Here is a 27123-nt window from a genome sequence, read left to right on the forward strand (position 1 = left end):
TCAGAGATCATCGGATATGTTACCTCCATCACAGGCTCAAGGGGCAGGACCAATTTCTTCTGCTTTCAGTTGGCCAGGACAGCCCCTGCCCATGGCCCTCCTAGAACATCCTTTGGGCAGGACCCTTCGGGAGAGCCACAGGGGCAGAGTTGTCAGGGTGATGCTGCCAATGCTGAGAGGTGGGACACTGACAAGAGAGGATTATTCTCAAGACTCAAGATCCAGTGAAATTTGCCTTTCTATGTTTTAGACTTACTTAGGCCTTATCACCCCTTCCTTCTTTCCTATTTTGTCCCTTTTTGAATGAGAATGGTTACCTATGCCTGTCCCATTACTACATTTTGGAAGTACATAACTTGTCTGGTATCACAGGTTTACAACTGGAGAGGAAATTTACCTCAGGATGAACTGTACTTCAAGTCTCCTGCATATGTGACTCAGATGACCTTTAGTTGAGACTTTGGAGTTAGTGCTGAAGCAATTCAAGATTTGGGGGCTATTTGCATGGAATTCGTGTATTTTGTAGGCAAGAAGAACATGAATTTTGAAGTGAGGGCTACAGGCTGAATTATGTCATCCTAAGATTTACATGTTTTAAGCTCAATGTGATGGTTTTTAGAGATGGGGGTCTTTGGGAGGATTAGACAAGATCATGAGGGTGGCGGCCCTCATGGTGGGATTCCCTTAGAAGAAAAGACACTGGATCTGGCATTGTGTAGGTCATAGCTGTGGCTCAGATTCAATCCCTGGCCCAGGAATTTTCATGTGCTCCAGGTGTGGCCATAAGAAAAGAAAGAAAAGCCACCAAGCAGCTTACTTCCTCTCTCTCCACCTGCACACCCTAAAGAAAGGCTATGTGAGGACACAGTAAGAAGGTGGTTGTCTCCAACCCCAAGAAAGTGTCCTTCCCAGACATTGGCCCTGCTGGCATCTTGATGTATGGCATTTTGTTATGGCAGCCCAATCTGATGTGCTGCCTGGCAGATAAGGTAGAGAGAAATAAATCAGGGAAGAGCAGCCGCTATTGAGAACCCCACACAAAGACACACAGAGATAGCCTGCACTCTGCAGTATAGACTTTTCTGGCAGGTAGACTTTTCTACAATAATAGAAGTGTCCTGCATCTCTGCCATCTGATATGATAAAACAGCATCCATTTAACCACCTGTACCTATGGAGCATGTGAAATGTTGCTAGGGTGATTGAGGAAATAAAATTTTAATTTGAATAGTTTCAGAAACTATTTCCTACAGCTTCAAAGAAAAATTTTAAAACCTTTTACAAAAATAGTTCAAATAAAAAGAATTAAAAATTAAAAATCAATAGTTAATAAAGCAGAAAAAGATAAAAGCAGAGCTTCCGAAAAGAAATTTGAAGATAATAAATTCATTAGAGAAATTCAGACTAATTAGAAGCAGTAAGATGTAGGATAGATACTGAACAAAGTCAGAGATAGAAAGAAAACCTTTAAGAAAATAGAACATTCTGTGAAGGAAAGAAAAAATAGAAACATAAGCAAATAAGGAAAATACAATAGATTTAGAGGTAGACTCCATACACATATAGTAAATATCTCTTTACCTGAAAACAGAACAAATAAAACCAAAATAATTTCAAATATATATTGTAAAAATATTCTTGAAATAAGGAAAATATGTATCTATATTATATTGATTTTTTATTGTGTTCCAGAAAATTCTGATGTAGAATGACCAACTTTAAGACATGTCCTGAGAATTCATTGAAATTAAAGAATGGAGAAAGAATTCAATGTGCATCAAAACTGGAAAAGCACAGAGTTCGCTTGGCTGCTCAGTAGTAACAATCTTAACTAGTATCCATGAGGACGTGGGTTTGATCCCCAGCCTCACTCAGTGGGTTAAGAATGCTATGGTGTAAGTCATAGACAGAAGCTCGGATCTGGCGTTTCTGTGGCTGTGGTGTAGACCAGCAGCTATAGCTCCAACTGATTTGACTCCTAGCCTGAGAACTCCCATATGCCACCAGCACAGCCTTAAAAGGACCAAAAAAATTAAAAAATAAAGAATAAAGGAAAAGAAAATCAGGACATTGCAAATCAACTATTCTTTAATTAAAACAATTTAAAAAATCAGACTCACAGACATGGAGAACAGACTTGTTGGCCAAGAAAGAGGGGTCAGGGAGTGGGATGGACTGGGAGTTTGGGTTTAGTAGATACAAACTATTATATTTAGAATGGATAAGTAATGTGGTCCTACTGTGCAGCACAGGGAACTCCATCCAGTCACTTGGGATAGAACATGTTAGACGATAACATGAGAAAAAGAATGTGTATATATACATATGACTGGGTCGCTTTGCTGTACAGCAGAAATTGACAGAATATTGTAAATCAACTATATATAATCTTAAAAATGTAATAAAATAAAATCATCTACAAGTTAGAGGGGCAAAAATGCAGGCTGACTTCTGAAATCTTATCTGCAATGCTCAATGCCAAATGATAGGTTTACACTATCTACAGCCCTCCAAGGACATTTTGTTTTGAAAAAAAAGTACAAAACCCAAACTTCCTATCACCATGCCATTTGTGTCCATAAAAAAAAAAAAAAACAAAAACAAAAAAAACAGTGTTACTCACAAGTGAGCAAGTCCCAGTAACTGCAGAACTCATGAGTAAGTCTGCAAAAATCATATGATAAAGAAATCAGTCAGCAAAGAGATGAAGGAGGAAAAAGCAACAAAGACCTCAGGAATGAGGAAGCTGTAATTGATGGTGGGCAGGAAATCCATGCACTTGCATCGGGCTTTGTGATAGGTCAAAGCCGGAAGGTAAATAGTAAGAAGAATAACGATGTGAGTACAATCATACATATTTTAGAAGTTGGTTTGTGAAAGAGAGAAGTAAGGAAGTACATTTAAGAACATAAATATCTTCATCTCTCATAGGAAAAAATCACAGTACCCTTTCTAAACTTGGTATTAGAAAAAGACCTAATTTTTTAGAAATCAATTAGGGATTTTCTGTTCATGGCAAGTATCAGAAAAACAATCAACGTAGATGCAGTTGAAGCAAAAAGGTGAAATTGCAAAGGATACTGAACCATTTCAAGGAAACCAGAAATGGAAGACATCTCTGGGGAAACCATGGCAACAGGAACAGCAAAACAACAGGTACCAGCTTGTCCCTGGTATGGGCTCCTATGGTTTCCTTCCATATCTCCTTGCCTCCTCTGCCACCAGCTTCCTCTAGCTTATGTAGAGGAAAGTCAGACTAAGAGCTCCAGAATATTGCTCAGTATGACTTTAGCCCTGGGTCCTGGTTTTTCTCTTTTTCAATTCTCAAATTCTGAAGCACATTTTCTGATCGATCCAGGCAGATCAGGTGTTCAATTCTGGATCAGTCGATTATGACAGCAAACAGAGCTGAATAAGGAGATGGTACTTTGCCCAGATTAAGTCACGTGAGCTTCTCAAATACAGCCTGGAGGCACAGGCAGAAGTGAAGTGGGATGGGGTGGGTGGGTTGTGGGGGGTCCCCAGAAGAAGAGGATTATTCGATGGACAGTAGTAGATGTAGGTTCGGAGTTCCCGTTGTGGTGCAGTGGTTAATGACTCCAACTAGGAACCATGAGGTTGAGGGTTCGATCCCTGGCCTTGCTCAATGGGTTAAGGATGCTGCATTGCCATGAGCTGTGGTGTAGGTCAGACGCTGCTCGGATCCCACGTTGCTGTGGCTCTGGCGTAGTCCAGTGGCTACAGCTCCAATTAGACCCCTAACCTGGGAAACTCCATATGCTGTGGGAGTGGCCCTAGAAAAAGCAAAAAGACAAAAAAAAAATACTAGGCATAAGTTATGTTTGCCTCAAATATAATCAGAGCCACCACTTGTAATCTACACCATCCTCTGTAGTGACCAATGTTATGCATCAGACAGTTCAAGTTCCCTGCTTTACAGACTGTTTTTGTCCAATGACTTATAACTGTAAGTACCAGCCCTTCAGAACATTCCTTCACTTGGGCAGAGCCGTGGAAACATCCAGGCCGCCCATCACCTTGGGTCTCTAGTGTGTATGAAAAGCAAAGCTGTCCTGTCCAGCTGGGATAGACATTAGCCATGAAATATACACCTTGGAGTTCCCATCGTGGTGCAGCAGGTTAAGAACCCAACACAGTGTCCACGAGGATGCGGATTCCATCGCTGGCCTCACTCAGTGAATTAAGAACCTGGCATTGCCGCAAGCCGTGGTGTAGGTTGCAGATACGGTTGCTGTGGCTGTGGTGTTGGGCTCAGCTGCAGCTCGCATTTGACCGTTAGCCCAGGAACTTCCATATCCCATAGGTGCGGCCCTTAAAAAAAAGGAAAATAAAAGAAAGAAAGAAAGACCAAAAAATCTATCTCTGTGGTTTCAAGCAGTGGAAATTTGATGCCACTTTGTTGCTACAGCATTACTTAGTCTATCACAGAGAAATTCCCTACTTTTATTAGATTTCCCATTGTGACCCTTCTCTGCCCATGTACTGCCAACTGCATCTGGCCCAACAAATCCCCTCTAATGCATTTCATTGCTCTTCTTCCCTCCCACTCATAAGGAAACACCCTCCACGATGTTGGCCATTCTGTCAGGGGGCCTTCTGGTGGCACTGATATGGTCCAGATCATAAGATGCTTTCTTTACAGACTGCTCTTCATCTCAAAGGACATGGATCCTGGGCCCTGGGACAGAGGAGGGAAAGCATAGACTTGCAAGCAAATTTACCATCACCCATTCCTATTTTTATGCCTTGACATTTTTCATATGCTCCTCCATTTATTCTTTGCCTAAAATGTGTATTTCAGCACGCAAATGGCTCTTCTTCTGGACCCTCATGTGGCTTATTTTAACAAACATTTCCCCTAACCATCAACCTCTTGGGGCTGTGATTAACATCGTACAAGGTTGCAATGTATTCTAATCCAAGGAGTTTAATAGTGAACATCTTCATAAACTGAATATGAGAAGACAAAAGAAAATTAAAAGGCTTACGTTTCATGGGGGATTTTCTATCACTGGACTGAAACAGGGGTTCTGGACTAGGAGTTGATTGGACCTCTCAGGGGAGAAATTACAATATCTGGGAATTCCCATTGTGGCACAGAGGAAACGAATCCAACTAGTACCCATGAGGATGCGAGTTCAATTCTTGGCCTCGATTAGTGGGTTAAGGATCTGGCATTGCTGTGAGCTGTGGTGTAATTAAAAGACACGGCTCAGATTCTGAATTGCTGTGGCTGCAGCATAGGCCAGCAGCTACAGCTCCAATTAGTCTGCTAGGCTGGGAAATCCCATGTGCCACAGGTGATGTCCTAATAATAATAATAAAATGCATACACACAAAACAAACAAACAAACAAAAAACTTATCTGGAGACATTTTTAGTTGTCACAACTTGAAGTCATGTTACATCTGGCAACTGACAGGTAGCCTGTGGCCAAAGCCCAGATTCAGTTAGGAATCCAGGTCCCTAATTAGGAATTTACTACTGTGGATGCTAACATGTCCCTCCTCTTTAAAGACACATTCTCTCTACTTGCAAACAGCAATAATGTAAGACAAAGGAAATGACAAAATATTAGCAGCAAATAGCATTGTTACAATCACCCAAACTCATGGGAAAGTCCCATATAACTGTCACTTGTTACCTGGTCAAGGGAGAGGAAGACTGACTATCTCCTAGGAGATGCTATAAATGATCTCAACATTATCTTGTGACAGACCTGATGCATGCAGGCTTAGTGATAATGTATTCTTGCCCAATTAGAGAGAATATCTGAATTGCAGTTTATTTTTTTAAGACTTTGGAGTAAAAAAATAATGTTGACTTCAATTTTTAATACTCCTGAGGGCCTGAAATGAGGATACAGAACAATTTCTCTTGTTCTCCTAAACAGACGTTGAGCCAATAACATAGAGCACTTTATGAGCCAGATAATGTCTGGTGTCCCAGCGCTAAAGAAAATGTTGGCACATCTTGCAAAATCACAGCTGTTTCAGTCTCATTTAGTGACTTGTCCCACTCCCCACAGCCCAGTTTACTTTTGAAATATAGCTCAGCTAGCTGTTCTTTTAGCCTGTGATTAAAGCCACTGACAAGGAGGGTTTGGGGTTTTTTGTTATTTTTGTTTTTGTTTTAACTCTTTGTCTGAAAAGCTTTAGAAATCTTGACAAGTACTGCTAAGAAATACAGATTACTTTTTTTAGAAAGAAGATGCCTAGAGATCTCAATGCATGCAAATTTTTGCACATTTTTATCAACAAATAAAAATGCACTTTAGAAACATGAGGGTAAAAAGGTAACTTTCACAGATAAAAAAAATGTTGAACTAATGTAATAATATGCATTAGTATTACATAATGGTGTAAGAAAGGATTTCTGTTTCTTGACTCACTTCCCATGTGCTTTCTTAGGCTGCAAAATAAGGTCTGCCAATAACTCTTCTGAGTCAGACCTTTCCAGTAGATAATAAACTAATAGTTTTTTCATAAATTATAGAATTTTTTTTCTTATCAAGTAGTCTTAATTGTAATCGATTATTATTTCCCCAATATATATTTTTCTACTGTACAGCATAGTGACCCAGTTACATATACATGTATAAATTCTTTTTTCTCACATTATTATGCTCCATCATAACTAACTAGACATAGTTCCCAGTGCTACATAGCAGGATCTCATTGCTAATCCATTCCAAATGTAATAGTTTGTATCTGTTAACCCCAAGCTCTCAATCCATCCCACTCCCACCCCCTCCCCCTTGGCAACCACAAGTCTATTCCCCAAGTCCATGATTTTCTTTCCTGTGGAAAGGTTCATTTGTGCCTTATATTAGATTCCAGATATAAGTGATATCATATGGCATTTGTCTTTCTCTCTCTGACTTACTTTACTTAGTATGAGTATCTAGTTCCATCCATGTTGCTGAAAATGGCATTATTTTGTTCCTTTTCATGGCTGAGTAGTATTCCATTGTGTATGTATACCACATCTTCCTAATACAATCATCTATCAGTGGGCATTTGGGTTGTTTCCATGTCTTGGCTATTGTGAAGAGAGCTGCAATGAACATGTGGGTGCATGTGTCTTTTTCAAGGAAAGCCTTGTCTGGATATATACCCAAGAGTAGGATTGCTGGGTCATATGGTAGCTCTATGGATAGTTTTCTAAGGTACCTCCATACTGTTCTCCATAGTGGTTGTACCAGCTTACACTCCCACCAACAGTGCAGGAGGGTTCCCTTTTCTCCACACCCCCTCCAGCATTTGTTATTTGTGGGCTTCATGATGGCCATTCTGACTGGTGTGAGGTGGTATCTCATGGTAGTTTTGATTTGCATTTCTCTAATAATTAGTGATGTTGAGAATTTTTTCATGTTCTTGTTGGCCATCTGTGTATCTTCCTTGGAAAAATGTCTATTCAAGTCTTTTGCCCATTTTTCCATTGAGTTATTGGTTTTTTTTGCTTTGGAGTTGTATAAGTTGTTTATATATTCTAGAGATTAAGCCCTTGTCACTTGCATCATTTGAAACGATTTTCTCCCATTCTGTAAGTTGTTTTTTTGTTTTCTTTTTGGTTTCCTTTGCTGTGCAAAATCTTGTCAGTTTGATTGGGTCCCACTGGTTTAGTTTTGCATTTATTTCTGTTGCTTTGGGAGACTGACTGAGAAAATACTCATAAGGTTAATGTCAGAGAAGTTTTGCCTATGTTCTCTTCCAGGAGTTTGATGGTGTCTTGTCTTATATTTAAGTCTTTCAGCCATTTTGAGTTTATTTTCATGCGTGGTGTGAGGGTGTGTTCTAGTTTCATTGATTTGCATGCAGCTGTCCAGGTTTCCCAGCAATACTTGCTGAAAAGACTGTCTTTTTCCCATGTTATGTTCTTGCCTCCCTTGTTAAAGATTAATTGACCATAGGTGTCTGGTTTTATTTCTGGATTCTCTATTCTGTTCCATTGGTCTGTCTATCTGTTTTGGTGCCACACTGTCACTGTATGCATATGACACGATACTATATATAGAAAGCCCTAAGGACTCAACCCTAAAACTACTTGAACTCATCAATAAATTTAGCATAGTAGCGGAATATAAAATTAACATTCAGAAATCACTCGCATTTCTGTATAGTAACAAAGAAATATTAGAAAAAGAATACAAAAATACAATACCTTTTAAAATTGCACCCCCCAAAAAATCAAATACCTGGGAATACACCTGACCAAGGAGGTGAAAGACTTATATGCTGAGAACCATAAAGCATTAATCAAGGAAATTAAAGAAGATGTAAAGAAATGGACAGATATTCCATGTTCATGGGTTGGAAAAATTTATATTATAAAAATGGCCATACTACCCAAAGCAATCAACAGATTCAATGCAATCCCTATCAAATTACCCATGGCATTTTTCACAGAACTAGAACAAACAATCCAAAAATTTATATGGAACCACAAAATACCCAGAATTGCGAAAGAAATTCTGAGGAACAAAAACAAAGTAGGAAGCATAACTATCCCAGACTTCAGGCAATATTACAAAGCTACAGTAATAAATTAAAGGATTAAATGAAAATAAACTTGAGATTGATCCAATGGTAACATTCTGTTCCCTTTTTTTTTTTTTTTTTTGCTTTTTAGGGCCACACTGCAGCATATGGAGGTGCTAAGGCTAGGCTTCCATTCGGAGCTATAGCTGCCGGCCTACACCACAGCCACAGCAATGCATGATCTGAGCCATGTCTGCAACCTACACCACATCTCACAGCAACACTGGATCCTTAACCCACTGAGCAAGGCCAGGGATCAAACCTGTGTCCTCATGGATGCTAGTCAGATTCATTTCCACTGAGCCACAAGGGGAACACCCACACATTCTGTTCTTTAAATTATGGGACCCTGTTTTGAAAGTTTGTTAAAGTTTGCAAATTTTAAGATCAAGACTCTCAAGCAAATAAAATTCTACGACTCTGCAGTCAAAAATTTTTTAAGGAAAAAAGATAAACCTGCAACTCTTATGCAAATATAAAATGAACAAATGTCAAAGATTTTATTCAAATAATTAACTAACGAAGGAATCAGTTAAGACGGTAAAACTGTTTCATGGATTGTTTCAAAATCTAACTATTTATAGTCTATATTAGAATAAGATTGTTGGACTATATATAAAAAGTGGTTAATGTCCAACTTGGTAATAAACTGTAAAACCATGAGGGTTGTCTTTTCCATCAGATAGAAATCATTTGTATCTCCCTGGGATAAAAATTTACAAGTTAACCTCTGTCCTGCAGCATTGTTAAACAGCCCATTCAATACAAAATCAGGCCCAGCATTGCACTGAAAGAACACTCAGAATTCTCTTCTGGCTATTTCCAAGTGTCCGAAAATTTTTGGACAAGTCAAATCATCTCCCATGTGCAAAAGTTCTTAATTCTTTGTGATACTATTTATTATTTATTTACTTATTTATTTTAAACTTTTGTGCCTGTGTTTGCGGCATGTGGAATTTCCTGAGCCAGGGATCGAAACTGCGCCATAGCAGAGACCCAAGCCATAGCAGTGACCATGTTGGATCCTTAACCTGTTGTGCCACCAGAGAACCTCTGATACTATTTAGCTTTTAAAGAAAGGCTGTTATCATCTTTATTTGACCTATGTACAATTTCCATATTACATTTTCAGACCAGTACCCTAAATGTGCCTTCCTCATCCTATGCTGAGATGAACATTAGAATTTCACATGACAGTGTGAGAATGAGTTTACCTAGGTTATTCTATTAATTAGCTGTAACTTACCAGAGATTTAAAAGTGCAATTGTATAAACAAGCTATTACACAAATTCAAAGATTATAAATATTTTGAGCTGAAGTCTAAGACATTTTATATTTTTATAAGTTCCCCAGTTCCCTAATAAGCTTAATAAATATGAATGCTATAAAGAAAACTTTTAAGTATAATGGCAAGACTTACCCCAAGCAAAGAAAAAAAAAAAACAAATTCATGTTTTCCTATAGTTAATAATATCTGTTAAACAATTTGCCTACCACCTAAAAGATCGCAAAATACAGACTAGAAGGCAAAGTATCACTATTAATAACATCAAATCTATACATCTACAAACACAATACAGTACGATACTATCCAATTGTGTCTTTTATCATGAATAAAGGTATATACTTAACTTCTGAAAAACAACCCATCTACAAGAAAAAGAACTTACAAAATAAAAAGCACACATCTTTAATTTCTAATATTTTATTACAGATTTTTAAGATATGTATTTATTTTCACACAGAATAAGCTTTTGTGTGTCTGCCCAGGTAAACTGCTTTAGTTGAAGTTTATCAAGTTACAAATAAACTACATAATGTGCTATGTGAACCAAACCACAGCATAATCCGAGCACATCTGAAAGGCACAGAATATTCCCATTGTTTCAGTAAGAGAGGAGCATTCCTTATTAGAATAAAAAGGCTGGCCTTCAGCCTTCCATTACTTAAAAATAGTAATAGCATAAATTATTCACTGATTCCAAAACAAAATGCATCATTAAAAAACAAAGGTGACTAAAATAGGCATTGTGTTCCTGGACTTTCCATTCATATTCAGCATTTCAGAATAACTTGGTGCAAAGAAACAACCAGACTCAAAAGTGGGAGGACCACGCACCCCAGAAGCAGTGTAGCCTGAGACACAAAATCAAAGTCACCTCTGAGTAACCCAGAATTCTCAACACTAATATCACAGATTTGGATAAGATGGTGTATCTATTAAAAGCATATTAAAATGCAAATAGGCCACCTTGATAAGACAAAGAATAAGACAACTTGACCAAGAGTTTTTCAGTTTTGTTTTGTTTTTTGCTTTTTTTTTTTTTAGGGCCACATCCAAGGCATATGGAAGTTCCCAGGCTAGGGGTTTAATTGGAGCTGCAGCTGCAAGCCTACCCACAGCTCACAGCAACACCAGGTCCCCAACCCACTGAGCAAGGCCTGGGATCAAACCCGCATCCTTATGGATACTAGTCAGATTTGTTTCCACTTGCCACATATGAACTTGACCAAGAGTTACTTTAGAGTCTGAGTCTCCAAACTTCTGTTAGGCCAATCTTTCATTAATATGCTGATTATTGAGACATAAAGGGATCTTAAATAAGCCCCAATACAGCAGGTAGAGGTGGAGACTCAGGTGGGCCCAAGAGTACCGTGAATGTATAGGACCAGGAGGCATTCTGGGCCAAAGAGGGACTACTGAAGAGAATATGTTCTGAAGACCAGCTCAGCAAGTGCCAGCCAGCAAAGGAGGGTGCTAAAAAGTAGGGCTTAAATTCAAGCCTAGCAAAGTTATAACAATATAATCAAATGACCCTTTTTCCCTTGGTCTACATTCTCTTGTACTCAGTATGTTATTTTTTTTCTTTTCTTTTTTTTTAACGTAGAGTTGATTTACAATACTGTACCAATTTCTGTTGCACAGCATAGTGACCCTTCATATATGTACATGCATTCCTTTTCTTACATTATCTTCCAACATGGTCTGTCCCAAGAGACTGGATATAGTTCCCTGTGCTGTACAGCAGGACCTCATTGCTTATCCATTCTCAGTGGTAATAGTCTGCATCTACAACCTCAAACTCCCTGTTCATTCCAGTCCCTTCCCACTCCCCCTTGGCAACCACAAGTCAGTTTTTTACGTCTGTGAGTCTGTTTCTGTATTGTAGATAGGTTCACTTGTGCCCTTTTTTAGATTCTACCTATAAGTGATCTCCTATTTGTCTTATTTTGCCCCCACAAACATGTGTATAAATTAACATCTACAGCAATGTTCTTTTCTTTTAATTTTTATTTCCCCAATACATTATTTTTTTTCTACTGTACAGCATGGTGACCCAGTTACACATACATGTATACATTCTTTTTTTCTCACATTATTAGGCTCCATCATAAGTTCCCGTTCTTTTTTAAAAAAAACCTACCCTTTATCAAGATGTCTTTAGCAGTTCTAACTTACAGTGATACTGAATGACCCTTAATTAGAACACAGAAAATAGGATGCCCTTTAGGAAGAGCATGCAGAACTGAGAAAACAGGGTGGAATGCATGATAACCAATTGTAAATTGTACTTTTAAGCTTTCAGGGAAAGAAGTCAGTAGAGGAGCTTCTTAATAAGGGATGCGGCATGGGGGTAGAAGGGTAATAATAACTTGTTCAAGATTTGAAGCCTTTGAATACCTGTCACACGCCATGATGTGGGCATCTCCAAGGACATGAAGATTGTGCCCACGCCCTTCCACCACAATAAAGTTGGAAGAGTTCAGAAAGAATTATTTGAGGCCTAGCATCCTCCAATTTACTGTTCTAGTTCTAGTCATTTTACATTGACATGTAATTACATCTGTAATTCATCAGAGTTGCATTTGAACTCATTTTGTTCTCATTTTTCCTATTAGAATAAGCCAAACAATATATTTAAACACCCTCAATGTATAGTCCTATAGTCAATATCAGAACATTATTGATAAATTCAGTTTAAATGTAATTATACAGAACAACTTGAGGAAATCCACTATTATTCATGAAATGTAGAGAAATTATAGTATATCCTTGGGAACAAGAACAAAATATGTAAAAAGAGCATCCACTTAAAGACACTAAGTACAGTTTCACAAATGTAGCTTTATACCTTAAAAGAGTTTAATTTCCAAGCCACTCATTAAACATAAATTGGACCCAAACTGAAAGAGCAAAACTACCTAACACATAAATTGTCAAATGTGGTTGGTTTCTAGACTGACAACAAAATATATTTCAAAAAAGGAATGGAAAGTATGATTCTTGGGCTGAGGATCACAGAGCTGGCTGATCATTTATGGATACAATAGAATATACACAGGGGTTTACAAATAAACTACCTTTTCTCCTTAGAATTACTGTATGCTCTAAGGTTTCTGCAGATCATATGCTTCAGTTTTCCCATGTAGAGTTGCCTCTGGGCCATGTTGGGACTGCTTTGTTCTATCAGGAACAGAACAATGTCCAAAACCATTCCCTTGGTATTTGGTCAGACCAGTCAAAATGGCATCAAATCTGGTTTATGAGAGGAGTCACCACCTATGTTTCACACTGTCCTATTAACCGACAAGTTTTTTAACACAGCTAGCCAGGATCCTAACTGCAACCATTCTGTGCTCAGATGTTGAGATTCAGGTATCAGGATGTTATAAGAAATGTAAACAATGTTTGACAGTATATTTTTAAAGGCTTTATGCTTGGTTAAATTCATTTATTTTATTTGAATTCATAGGTTTTATCTCCCCTGTCCCACTCCTAAAAGGAGTTGAGGTTTGTGTACTTGATTCAAAAAACAGAAACAAAAGACATATGTATAAACAGTACTCCAGCCAGAAGAACCCTTTGGTCATTCATTCATGGGTAACACTTTGGCCCCATGGGCATTGATGTAGGTGAGGAGGATTTTGGCTCTCTGTTCAACCACATCAATAAGCTTTTCAATTCCTTGTCTACCTCCCTGACTCTCCCAGTAAACTTTATCAAGAAATAGAGACTGAAGGAGCTTCTGCCGTAAATGCTGGCTCTTCAGAACAGAAACTGCAGATTCAGGAAACCTGAAAAGAGAAAATGATATTTCCATAATTGCTTGAAAAATAGTATGTTTTACCCCATATCTCTGCCCTTCACTAATCTGGCATAATTCACACTGTCAGAGAATACCTTGAGAATCACTACCAAGGTATTCTGTCACCGTCAAGCTGACACCTCACTTAATAATTACATATTAGGGGAGTTCTCATCATGGCTCAGCTGAAACGAATCTGACTAGTACCCATGAGGATACAGGTTTGATCCCTGGACTCCCTCAGTGGGTTAAGGATCCAGTGTTGCCATAAGCTATGGTGCAGTTTGCAGACATGGCTCAGATCTGGTGTTGCGGCAGCTGTGGCATAGGCCAGCAGCTACAGCTCTGATTCGACCCCTAGCCTGGGAACTTCCATATGCCACAGGTACGGCCCTAAAAAGACAAAATAATAATAATAATAATAATAATAATAATAATAATAATAATAATTACATACTAGAAGAAGAAGTTTCCAGGGAACTGAATTTTCTAGACCATTGAGAACTTGGCATACTAACATCTTACTTAAGGTCATTATATACTAGTAAAGAGAGGCACATAATTAGAAAGGTTTCTGATAGCCTGGAGAAAATGCTTTGTCAGTCTTAAACTTCATTGCATTCATAGAAACTTCTTTAATCTGTCAAGTAGAAAAGTATACTCATAAGTGTCAATGTGGGGTTTTAATGCAAGAAAATATGAGAAGCAAAATGCTGAGAATTTCAGTAAAGACGCTCCCTGAATAGAAGTTGCATGACTGAATTTAATATGAAATAATTCAAGATGTGTGTCAAGAAAGAAATTATTCCAAAATGTCCAATTACATAAAGAATTGACTTCAATTCAGATTATATACTTCAGGAATTCTAAGAATTGGGGAACATTCTCTTAAGTTGGAATACCAAATTATTTTCTAATAACCAAGCTAAGGCAAATAGCCAGGACATTCCACAATGTACAATCTCTCTGGAAAACCTAAGCATCCTTGCTGAATTACCTAAAGAGAAGTCATTGTGATTTCTGCTCTTTATTTAGAAAGAATAAAGCCAAGAGTCCAGCATATCCATTATCTGAAGGACTGGGTACAAGATAGGGTTCAAAAGTATAAACAACATTTTTCTGAATTGCCAATTTGGCCTCACCCCCCCCCCCCCAGGTTTCATTAAAATCATGATGAAATCACAATAAAAATATTGGAGTTTGATAGTAATCTTCAAGTAAACTTTGCTGTTTCTTAAGAATTGAAAGAGAGCATATACTTGTTTTAAGAGTACAGCTAGCCAGAAGTTTCAGGCCTCTAAGCACCTTTTGCAAATGTCAGTGGAGCAAGCAGGGGATGGCACAGAGGGAGCATGAATACAGCATTCCATGTGTTCTATCATCTCTGATGCTGCAGAAAGACCAAAGGCCATGAAGCAGGATGTGCTTAAGGGATCTGAGTAAGCGTGGAATTAAATCATACTAATCATATGTACTGAGCTCCCCAAAGACATGTTCTATATAATTTAGTGACCACAGTATTAATTAAGTAAGCATTTTTGCTCTATGAAATATTAATAAGCCAGGCTTTACAAATCCTATGGCACTAGAACTAATTTAGCTAGGGGAGAATGTATGAGACAAAACTGTAAAAATCATGGATCTCTTTAGGGACTAATCCTTTTCATAGAGGCAAATCAAAAAGATTACCTGACTTCGCATTAGACTGATTAATAGTAATATTCTATGCATACATCTGGGTTAGCAGAGTTTTCCTTTTTTCTTTTTAATGTATAAACTACATATTCAAAGTAGATTTAACTTTAAACACATTACCTTCGAATCATGCATTTAAAGTTAAATCTTCTTTGAAAGCATAAATAATTGTTATTCATATTTTTTGTGACTGTATGGAATTGATGGACTCTGAAGGCACTAGGAAGAAATTCAGGGATTTAAGAAGACTCCATACTATCAACTCAAGAAGTGATGCCTCTGATATGTAAGTTTTCCTAAACACCAAATTTCTGTAGCTTGGACACTTAAAAGAAAGACTCTGCTATATACTATACCTTTGATCCACAAAGAGATGTGAGGAATGAGAATTAACGGGGAAAGATATGGCAAAAGCTCATGAAAGTGGGACTCATGAAACGGTCATTTTCTCTAATGTTGAAAGTACAGAAAATCTATATTTCCTAATTCATGGTGCAAGGAAGAATTGTTGAAACACTCCTCTGAGTTTTATTAACAAGAGTAATAGCAACAGCAGAAACACCAGGAGTTACTGCAGGAAAACTACTGGAATTGGATATAGAAAATTCAGTTCTACCCTCAATTTCAGACTCACTCATGTGCTTCCAGAAATCACTCAGCTTCACTAGGCTGGATGACCATTTCCCTCATCTACCCTTCCATCTTCAAGTCTCAGATACATGCCAGTTTCTTAATGACTCTGATTTCTCGCTAAGGTAGAAAGACTATGAAAGGTGGCTGTGATGGGAGCCTGTAATGTAGCCTCAGTATCCACAACTGGGGATGAACTGTTCAGATTCCTCAGTGAGGTTCCTGCCACTATTAAAGGTCTTACACTCCAAATACTTGTAAGCTCACAATGCTTTTTCCCATAATCTATGTCTACGGAAGGATTTGCAAATGCTCAGAAATCCTCCTACTTGAAGTAAACTATCCTTTGATTGGGTGTTCTAGTCAGCTGAATGGCTCTAACTTCATACTTTTTGATAAAAGCCCCTGATTTTATTCTGTCTCTGGACATCCCACCATGGCAGTATCTTCATGTCTGTTAGTTCCCCAGTCCTGTGTCCCAGTCATGGAGCCTCTGTCGCCTGCTCATCCTTGCCATGCCAATTCCTGCTCCAGAGACCCCCACATGCTTCCAACCTCACCCACATGGATTTACACAGTGAGAGCCAAGCAACCACATAGTAGGAATTCTGCAGGTTGGATGGGTCTGTGGTAGGGAGTACTGGCTGCACCCTTCTTTTTTTTCAGTCTTTTTTTTTAGGGCCACACTAGTGGCATATGGAAATTCCCAAGCTAGGGGTCAAATTGGAGCTGCAGCTACCCAGCCTACACCATAGCCACAGCAACATGGGATCCAACCCATGTCTGTGACTTACATCACAGATCATGGCAACACCAAATCCTTAACCCACTGAGCGAGGACAGGGATCAAACCCACATCCTCACGGATACTGGTCGGATTCGTTTCCGCTGCACCACAACAGGAACTCCCTGCACCCTTGTTCATTTCCCCTTAGGTTGGGTTCCCTTTTCTGCATCTCTCTTCCCAGATTCCCCTTAAGGGTTAAATTGATCAGACATAGGATGTGAGTTGTCTCAAAACCTACTTAATTCAATATAAATTTCATGTCCTGCAGGTATTACTCAAAAAACTTACTCTTTGATGCCTTCTAAGAGTTTGAAGTTTAAGTTATCTTCACTTCTGTCAAAGAAACCTTTGTTGTCTATAAAGACCAGGTGCCTCGGGTCCTGCTTTCGCTGGACAATATGTGCTAAAGCCACAGAATCCTGGTTGTCACATTTTGGCTTCTGTCCACTCTGTACACAGGCATCTTCCTTCCTAGGTCGGAATCCACAGCAATTTGTATCTAAGCGATTATAAATCTGAAAATTGAAAACAAAAACAAAATCCCAGATGCTGAGTAAAAGCAAAATTTGGGAAAGTTAGAGAATTTTCCAAAGAACGAGCACTTTCTAAACAGCTGACTTGCCAGAATCTAATTAGGGCCAGGTTAGTTTAATTAAAGGCAACTGTCAGAATAAGTCCAATGTTCATATCCTTCTGACTCAGCTAGGGGGAAAAGCCTTTCCAGCTTCTGCTAAGAGCTCCAAAGTCAGAGCATCCAAGTTAAGCATCTCCACCCTTAATACTCAGAATTCCCACTGACATCATACGTAGATACACGGCCAGAAGAATCTCAGCTTCTACTCAGGGCAGGAGATAGAAACCACTGTACTCTGACATATCCAGAAGTATGCATCTTATTTTCACCCTCAGGTTGTGTTATATAAAACCTGAGTTATCTCAGTGGTGCTAAAAGTAGACTGTACCCTCTAACCTTTCTGGATTTCAGTATGACATTGTCTAATCTGAACAGAACATGTATACACCACTACATAAAAATAGAGAAACAACAAGGACCTGCTGTATAGCACTGTAGGAAACTATAGTCATTATTTTGTAATAACCTATAAGGGAAAAGGATTTGAAAAGATTATATATAAATATGTATGGGTATGTGTGTGTATATATACATAATGTGTGTGTATATATAATTTTGCTGTATACCTGAAACTAACATAACATTGCAAATCAACCTCAATAAAAAATAAATAAAATAGTTATTATTAAAGAAAAAGAATTCTAGAGTTCCCATCATGGCTCAGAGGAAATGACTCTGACTCGCATCCATGAGGCCTCAGGTTTGATCCCTGGCCTTGCTCAGTGGGTTAAATATCTGGCATTGCTGTGAGCTGTGGTGTAGGCCAGCGGCTACAGCTCCAATTTGACCTCTAGCCTGGGAACAGAAACTTATGCCATGGGTGCAGCACCCCCCCCCAAAAGAATTCAGTGATTTGGTTTTATTCTGTAGTGTATCACCACAGGCATCAAAGTTCTCATGAAAATCAAGGAAAATTTGATTCAAACACTGGCTATTAAATTATGAAATATTTTATTTCATATAATATGAAATGTGAATCCAACTACAGAAGCTCGGCAGAAGCAAGTATTCAATCCCCGGCCTGGCGCAATGGGTTAAAGAATCCAGTGCTGCCGCAGCCAGGGCATAGGTCACAGCTGCAGCTTGGATTCAACCCTGTCCCTGAAACTTCCAAAAGCCATGGGTGTCGTCATAAAATAAAGAAATAAAAATAAAATAAAATAACAGAAAAATCTACTGAAAAGATGTGAGATCAACTAATGATAGCTAAGAACACTATCCATATGGAGCTCACAGACACACTCTAAATAAGCTGGAAGAATGAGTAAAACAATTGGGCCCATGGGGGTTAATTATGGGCAACAGAACTATTACCCTATAGAAGAGGGTAAACAGAGATTAACTAGGTAAGGGCGGATTGGGTTACTTCCACTTCTCTGGGGCAAGGGAAGAAACAGTATTTGTTACTCATGGTGAGTTAAAACCTGGGCTCAGGAATTAGATAAATCAATTCAGAGTCAAATCTCTTCTCTCATACTTTTCAGCTCTGTGATTTTGCATAGATCCCTTTACATTACTGGCTCTCAATTTAATTATCTGTGGATTGGGAATGATGCTGTTCACCTGGCACATTTAGTGAGAAGACTAGTAAAAAAATATCTAGACACACTCCAGCCCTGACGTAAGCATCTATAAGATACTCAAATTCGGAAAATGGTTCCTAGTATTGTTGCAACACAACCCATACCCTCTATGAAGTGATTTACTGCAAAACAAGATTCCAAAGCAAAAGGTAATGCCTCCATTTCAGTGAGGGAAAACTGAGACTCAGAGAGGTTAACAATCTTCCCTGCATAGGATTTTAGTAGGAAGCAAAGATAAGATTCAGACACAGTAGTGTTTGTCTTCAAAATACTATGATTTTCCCCCTAATCCGTTACATTGAATAGTTTAAGGCTAGTTGAAGGTGGTACATATGCTCATAACTCAAAAGATGGCTGGAGACAGATTACCGTTTTTATTCTTTTGGCACTAAACTCCCATCCTTCTTCTTCCTCCCTGTGTTTTTTGCAGATCCTGTGGGGCTGGCCATGCTAGGTTACCAGTTGCTAAGAAAGGGATGCTGAAAAAGTAGTACCAAAATTCAACCTACTTTGAAATAACCATTCACTCATTCATTGAATAAATGTTTATTTAACATCTTCTACCACCTAGTGGTGGGCCAGGCACCAAGGCAAATGTTGCCCCTAGCCAGTACCTCCCCACCAGCACTACTTACAGAAAAAATGAAGTTGTTTAATTTTTCCTCACTACCACGGCAAATTTGAGAAATGTACAAATGACCCTCCTTTCTGTCTTCTGCAGGTAAGTTGACTTGGATTCAAATAGCATCCTTTGGGAAGCAGGGATTATAAGAGAAGTTAGCATAAGCCAATTTTCTATGAAGTTTGTATAAGACCAGTCACATGGGACAGGGGTGGTGAATGAGCCACCAAGCATTTGGACATCTCAGAGGGTACACTGCTGGTCTAAAAACAATTCACAAATCAGGGAGGCATCTGTTGGAATTGGCTCCAGGCAGCCAATCCACAGGGTCATAAGCCTAAAGAGTAGTTTATTCAAAAGGTCACACAGTATGATTCCAGGGCACAGTACAGTACATTATCATGGATAGTTCAAGTGCATTAGCTTGATCTGAGGATGGCAAAGTTTCCTAAAGGAAAGCAAGAGGACACCAACTATATCATTAAATAAGTTAAATGAAAAAAAGCATAAAAGAGAAGCTACCAGAAAAATTTATTGAGCCCTTTCTCCTCAATTTTATTCCTTTTATTTAATACCTTGGCTGCCTTTGAATAAAAGTAAAACAATATAAAGAGATTGTATGTGATTGCCACTTAAGATCAGGTCAAGAGTTCCCATTGTGGCCCGGTGGAAAGGAATCCAACAGGAAAGGAATTCCCATATCCATGAGGAAGCAGGTTTGATCCCTGGCCTTTCTCAGTGGGTTGAGAATCTGGTATTGCCGTGAGCTGTGGTGTAGGTCACAGACATGGCCGGCTAGGATCCCACGTTGCTATGGCTGTGCTGTAGGCTGGTAATGCAACTCTGATTCAACCCCTAGGCTGGGAACTTCCACATGCCACTGGCACAGCCCTTAAAAAAAAGAAGAAAAAAGTATCAGGGGGTCAGTGAGAACATAACTCTTTTGCTTCTCATCCAGTGTCCCTTTTATATATATATAAATATATATAAATATATAATATATATATATATATTAGATAATAATTCTCAAAAGAATCTCTCCACCATTTTCCCATCATTATCATATGTTTTTATCCAATGACAAGGAATTCCATAAGGGTGGGGGAGAAACATAGTCCTGATTCATTTTGGCTACACCATCAAGGTGTGTTATGTTGGATAAATAAGGTGTGTTATGTTGAGAACTTAAATTTTAAGGAAAAATCTCCCAAGCAGTTCTGAAATAGTGCTCTGAACCCTAAGCTTTTTCTTCATTGCTGATTTCTAGTAGTGGCAAAGGACTCAGACACAGAGCAACATTACTGTTGTTTCTAAAAGCCACAAGTATCATGCATTTTATGCTAAATAAGAAGCACTTTAGCATTTCAGCCCTAACTTTCAGTACTTCTGTAAAGATTATACTTTTCCATTTTTAAACTACAAGAAATCACTAAAAGTTAGAGGTGGGTTATTCTTTCTCTAATAATTCACTAATTATTAAAGAAATGTAAATCAAAATGACAATGAGGTACCACCTCACATTGGTCAGAATGGCCATCATTAATAAGTCCACAAGTAACAAATTCTGGAGAGGATGAGGAGAAAAGGGAACACTCCTACACTGTTGGTGGGTACAACCACTATGGAACACAGTATGCAGGTTCCTCAAAAAACTAAATATAGAACTACCATATGAGCCAGCAATCCCACTCCTGGGCATCTATTGGGACAAAACTTTCATTAAAAAAAATACATGCACCCCTATGTTCACTGCAGCACTATTCACAATGGCCAAGACATGGAAACAACCTAAATGTCCATCAACAGGTGAATGGATTAAGAGGATGTGGTATGTATATACAATGGAATACTATTCAGCCATAAAAAAGAACAAAATAATGCCATCTGCAGCAACATGGATGCAACTAGAGATTCTCATACTAAGTGAAGTCAGAAAGAGAAAGATAAATGCATATGGTATCACTTACATGTGAAATCTAAAATATGGCACAGATAAACCTATCTACAGAATAGAAATAGTCTCATAGACATAGAGAACAGACTTGTGGTTGCCAAGAGGGAGGGGGATGGACTGGGAGTTTGGGGGTGGCAGACACAAACTATTACACTTAGAATGGATCAGCAATGAGGTCCTACTGTATAGCACAGGGAACTATATCCCATCATTTGTGATAGAATATGATGAGAATAGTATGAGAAAAAGAGTGTGTGTATATATATATATACACTTTGTGTCACTTTGTTGTATGGCAGAAATTGACAGAACATTGTAAATCAACTATAATAATTTTTTTTTAAAGTCAGAAGTGGAGAAGACCAACTTAGGTCATCTTTTTACTGCCTTCCTGACACTGGCTTGTTACCTACAGTGTATTTTTTTTTTGTCTTTTTGCCATTTCTTGGGCTGCTCCCATAGCATATGGAGGTTCCCAGGCTAGGGGTAGAATCAGAGCTGTAGCCACCAGCCTACGCCAGAACCACAGCAACATGGGATCTGAGCCGCATCTGCAACCTACACCACGGCTCAAGGCAACGCCGGATCCTTAACCCACTGAGCGAGGCCAGGGATCAATCCCTCAACCTCATGGTTCCTAGTCGGATTTGCCAACCACTGAGACACTACAGAAACTCCCCTACAGTGTATTTTTAAAGTCCATTGTCTGATCTAATTTTGAAAATCTCTCAACAGTCAAGGATGATTTCACTACTTCCCCAACAGACTGCTCTGCCATTCAAGTCTAACAGATCTTATTGCTGACAATGTGCATGCTCTCCTTTTATTCAGATTCCTGTGTGTACTTCGTGCTATGTACATTAGCACATGTTGATTATGTGTGTGCTGTGTACACCTACAGATAGAGAATCAGATTATAAGGTCTTGTAAGATCACAAATGCTCTGGGTTTTACTTTGTTTTTCCTAGCCTCCAGCTATGGTAAATTATGTCTTTGTATTATTGCCCTTGTCTATGGCAAGGGCTTAAGCTGCTCTTAAATCTTGTTCCCTAGCTCTTCCCAGAATTTTATTTACAGTCCTCCTTTCAAACTGACATTTAATATACCTCAAATAATTTGACCACAAACCCATCATCCACTCCCTTGAGTTCAACACTATTTTGTTTGGCATTAATTTGTCCATATATTGAATACATGCCTGCTTGCTTTGAGGAAAGTTGATCTACTTTTTAAGGACTGGCAAAGCACATCCTAGATATCTATGTACCTATAACATAGTTTTCATATATGTACTTGTTTAGTGCATACATTGAAACAATCATTCCATTTAACTGTTGCATGATCAAGACCAGAGTTACCATTGACACATCTATGTTCTTGGGTAATAATCCATAATAGCCTAATAGGGGGTAAATCTTGGCATTTAAGTAGTCTGTAGTGTTGATCACCATTATCGCAGCTTATTCAAATTCACATCTTCTCACTCTTTAAAACAAGGAAAATTTTCTGGAAAACTGATCTTTTGAACCTGAAGATTACTGCCAACCATCCTTTTCCATAAAATTGCTCTTTCCTCTTTTAGGAAAATATGTCTTCTCAATATTTATCTAACTAAAATTATACTCAGAAAAATCCAGGTGTTCCAGCCAAATATTGTGTTGGTGAGGATATTTTTAGATATATTGCCTCTTGGCAAGTTTCTTTTTTTGACCCCATGTTCCTTTCGGTAGTGTTAGTTTTGTCTGTAAGAAAATGTATCCTATGAGTGACTAAAGTTATACGCCCAGAGCCCAAAAAAGGATGCCTCAACTGCCTTGCCTAGCTATCCAAGGCCCAGTAGAAATCTGCAGTAACCTAATTACTTTCCACACTTCTGCACCCACCCATTCTAGCTGTGTCTTCAAAAAGTAGGTCTGTCCATAGAGACCAGACTTATGGTTGCCAAGGAGGAAGTAGTTGGGGGAGGGATAGATTGAGAGTTTGGGATTAGCAGATGCAAACTATTATATATGTAGAATGCACAAACAACAAAGTCCACTGTATAGCACAGGGAACTGTACTCAATGTCTTGTGAAAAATCATAATGGAAAAGAATTTTGAAAGAATATATAGGAAGTCCCATTGTGGTTCAGTGGAAACAAACCCAGCTGGTATCCATGATGATGCAGATTTGATCCTTGGCCTCACTCAAGGGCCAGCATTTCCTCGAGCTGTGATGCTGTGTCTATGTCATAGGCCAGCAGCTGCAGCTCTGATTCAACCCCTAGCCTGGGAACTTCCATAAGCCACACATGCAGCCTCCCCACCAAAAAAAAGGAGATATGTACATATATATATACACCACTGAATCACTTTGCTGTACAGCAAAAATTAACACAACATTGTAAATAATTTATACTTCAAGAATAAAAAAGAAAATAAGTGGATCTTTCAAGGCAATTGTGGGAATTTCTTCTCATTTATTTTTCCTCAAGAATAAGATATTAAATAATTAATTTTACTGCCTGAACAAAGGAAGTAAATACATTCTAAACAGGAGTTCCCATGATAGCTCAGTCAAAAGGAATCTAATATCCATGAGGATGCAGGTTCAATCCCTGGCCTTGCTCATTGGGTTAAGGGTCCGGCATTTCTGTGAGCTGTGGTGCAGATCGAAGACATGGCCAGGATCCCGAACTGCTGTGACAGTGACGTAGGCCAGCAGCTACAGCTCCAATTTGACCACTAGTCTGGGAACCTCCATATGCTGCAGGTATGGCTCTAAAATACAAATATATTATCAATATTAGGAGTATGTTTAGAATATACTAATACACTTTAGAATAATCTAAACATACTCCTAATATTAATAATGAAAAACATAGTAGCAGTCATTTATTGAGTGGTATGTGCCAGGAATTGCACACTTAATTCTTTACATGGATTATTTGATCTTCATGGCAACCTTAAGAGCAAATGCTACCAATAGTCCCATTTGATAAATAATGAAACTGAGGCAACAGAGAGGCTTAACTGACTGGATCAAGTCTTCTCAGCTCATACACGACAAACTTCAGGATTCCAACACAGATATCTATCACTTATTGCATCCATCCTGAGTGTATCACCCCAGTGTAACCTCCAAGGTGGTACTGCAGAAAGATAGGTGCATTTGCACGGAAATGTTAAATGACACTACTTGCAATAAATACTGGTCATAAGGTTTTGGCAGGAATACAAAAACTTCAGTGCAAAAATTCAGGGAAAATTCATGAAGGAGAGGATATTACATCTGGGTTTGAAGAGATAGAATTATTTTAAAAAATAGTCAAAGGCATGCAGGTAGGAAATCAAAAGACATCCTTAGAGACCCTGAGGGTATGTTAGACCAGTGCTTCTCAAGTGGTCTGTAGTGAAATACCAGGTGTTTTCATCTTTTTTTCTCCCTGGACCCCACATTCCATGTAGATCAATGCTTTGTTAAAATATAATAAAATAGAGATTACCATACTAAGTGAAGTAGGTCAGACAGAGAAAGACAAATATCATAGTGTATCACTCTTTTAAGAGTCCATGCATACAGTGGAATCTTAAAAAGAAATATACAAATAAACTTACTTCCAAAATCAAAATAGACTCACAGATATAAAAAAAAAAACTTATGGTTACCAAAAGGGAAAGGTGGGGGAAGGGATAATTTTGGAGGTTGAGATTAACAGATCCATGCTACTACATATAAAATAGGTAAACAAAAGGACCTACTGTATAACACAGGGAATTATACTTAATAAATTTTAATAACCTGCAATGGAAAAGAATATGCATGTATATTTGAAGAAATGGATCACTCTGAATATACCTAAAACTAACACAATAATGCAAATTCACCATACTTCATTAAAAAATAAAAATAGAAATAAATAAAATATCATTCAGTGTTAGAAATTCTTAGATTAGACTCATCTAATCATCTCAAGAACTCAGGGATCAAGAGCTTCATAAAGACTGTATTATGATAAATCCTCTTAGAAAAGCATTCACTTGGAGTTCCCGTCATGGCTCAGTGGTTAATGAATCTGACTAGGAAACATAAGGTTGCAGGTTCGATCCCCGGCCTCACTCAGTGGGTTTAGGATCTGACAATGCCGTGAGCTGTGGTGTAGGTCGCAGACATGGCTCGGATCCAGCATTGCTGTGGCTCTGGCTCAGATCCAGAGCTGCTGTGGCTGTGGCATAGGCCAGTGGCTACAGCTCTGGTTAGACCCCTAGCCTGGGAACCTCCATATGCCATGGGTGTGGCCCTAGAAAAGACAATTAAAAAAAAAGAAAGAAAGAAAAGCATTCACTAGCCTTCCAATGAAAATTTTATAAAAATATAACATAAAACAATTTATTACAAGAGAAATGAAATTTTAAAAAATACAAAATACCAACCAATTATTTTGTTAGCATCAATGGATGAAATTATTCTACCAAACAGATACTGAAGCTTCTCAATGCTTGCCTGCAATTTCTGCCTTGCTCTCATCATTGATGAATCTGACCTAACTGGGTCCTCCTTGGCTCACACTTGAGTCAAGTGTGCAGTTTGAGCCTCCACCATGCAGGTAAGGGGAGCATGAAAGCACAGAGCCAGAGCCAGATGTGAATGAAAGGAAAGCAGAGCAGACAGATGTGACTGCAAGTTCCACACTTCCTCTACTGCTCAGCTAGAAGAGAGGGGAAAGGTCAGGGAGCAGGGCATCAGGAGAAAATGTCAAAAGAAGAAAAATTGAAGGGAATCAGGACAGAATGTACTTGGAAGGTGAGGAGTGTAAAATGAAGCTGTACTTTCTAACAAAGATGAGGAATTCCCCTGATCAAAACATTTCTCTCATTCTGTGCTTTTGGTTAAATGACATCACCCTGTCTATTTTTTCACCTGTTTTCCTACACCTTTTTAAGGGTCTGAGTGAGCGCATCTGTGTGTGTGTGTGTGTGTGTGTGTGTGTGTGTGTGTGTGTGTGTATTTCTGGTTTGGTAAGTCAGAAATTCAAGATTCTCACCATCTCTTTGCAAGTTATTTGTTTTAGAAACTTTTGGGAGAGAAATAAATCATGAATTTGGGATTAACAAATACACACTACTATATAGTAAATAGATAAGCAACAAGGTCCTACTGTATATCACAGGAAACTATATTCAATATCTTATAGTAACATATAATGGAAAAGAATCTTAAAAAGAGTATACATATATATTCTTACATATGCATATATATACATGAACCACTTTGCTGTATATCTGAATCACTGTAAATCAACTATACTTCGATTATAAAAAAAAGTTTTAAATAAATAAAAACCATACATTTACAAAGAAAACTGTGTTTTTAGAGAGAAAGTTTAAATTATGCAATAAAATATGTAAGGAGTAGAATTGAACAATTCATTAGAGTAATTTGCCCAGCGCTTGGCATAGAATAGAAACTCGATAAATGTTGGGTTTATTTTTTATTTTATTGGAGTGTAGTTAACTTACAGTGCTGTGTTAGTTTCAGGTGCACAGCAAAGTAAATCAGTTACACATATAAATATACCCATTCTTTTCC

At 38.3% G+C, this 27123-nt stretch overlaps 1 protein-coding gene across 1 annotated transcript in view; it reads right to left on the reverse strand.

Moving 5' to 3' along the window:
- Positions 1 to 11977: 11977 nt before the first annotated feature.
- The window catches only part of GASK1B (golgi associated kinase 1B), a 59464-nt gene continuing 44318 nt past the window's right edge, over positions 11978 to 27123 (reverse strand). Inside the window, exons 4-6 of the mRNA XM_047798362.1 lie at positions 20976 to 20983; positions 17050 to 17276; positions 11978 to 13638 (exon numbers count right to left, since the gene is read on the reverse strand). Of these exons, the coding sequence (XP_047654318.1) occupies positions 13431 to 13638; positions 17050 to 17276; positions 20976 to 20983 (443 nt within the window). The 3' untranslated portion in view covers positions 11978 to 13430. The remainder of the gene's footprint in view (positions 13639 to 17049; positions 17277 to 20975; positions 20984 to 27123) is intronic.

This window comes from Phacochoerus africanus, chromosome 10 (genome assembly GCF_016906955.1).
Source record: "Phacochoerus africanus isolate WHEZ1 chromosome 10, ROS_Pafr_v1, whole genome shotgun sequence".
NCBI lineage: Eukaryota > Metazoa > Chordata > Mammalia > Artiodactyla > Suidae > Phacochoerus > Phacochoerus africanus.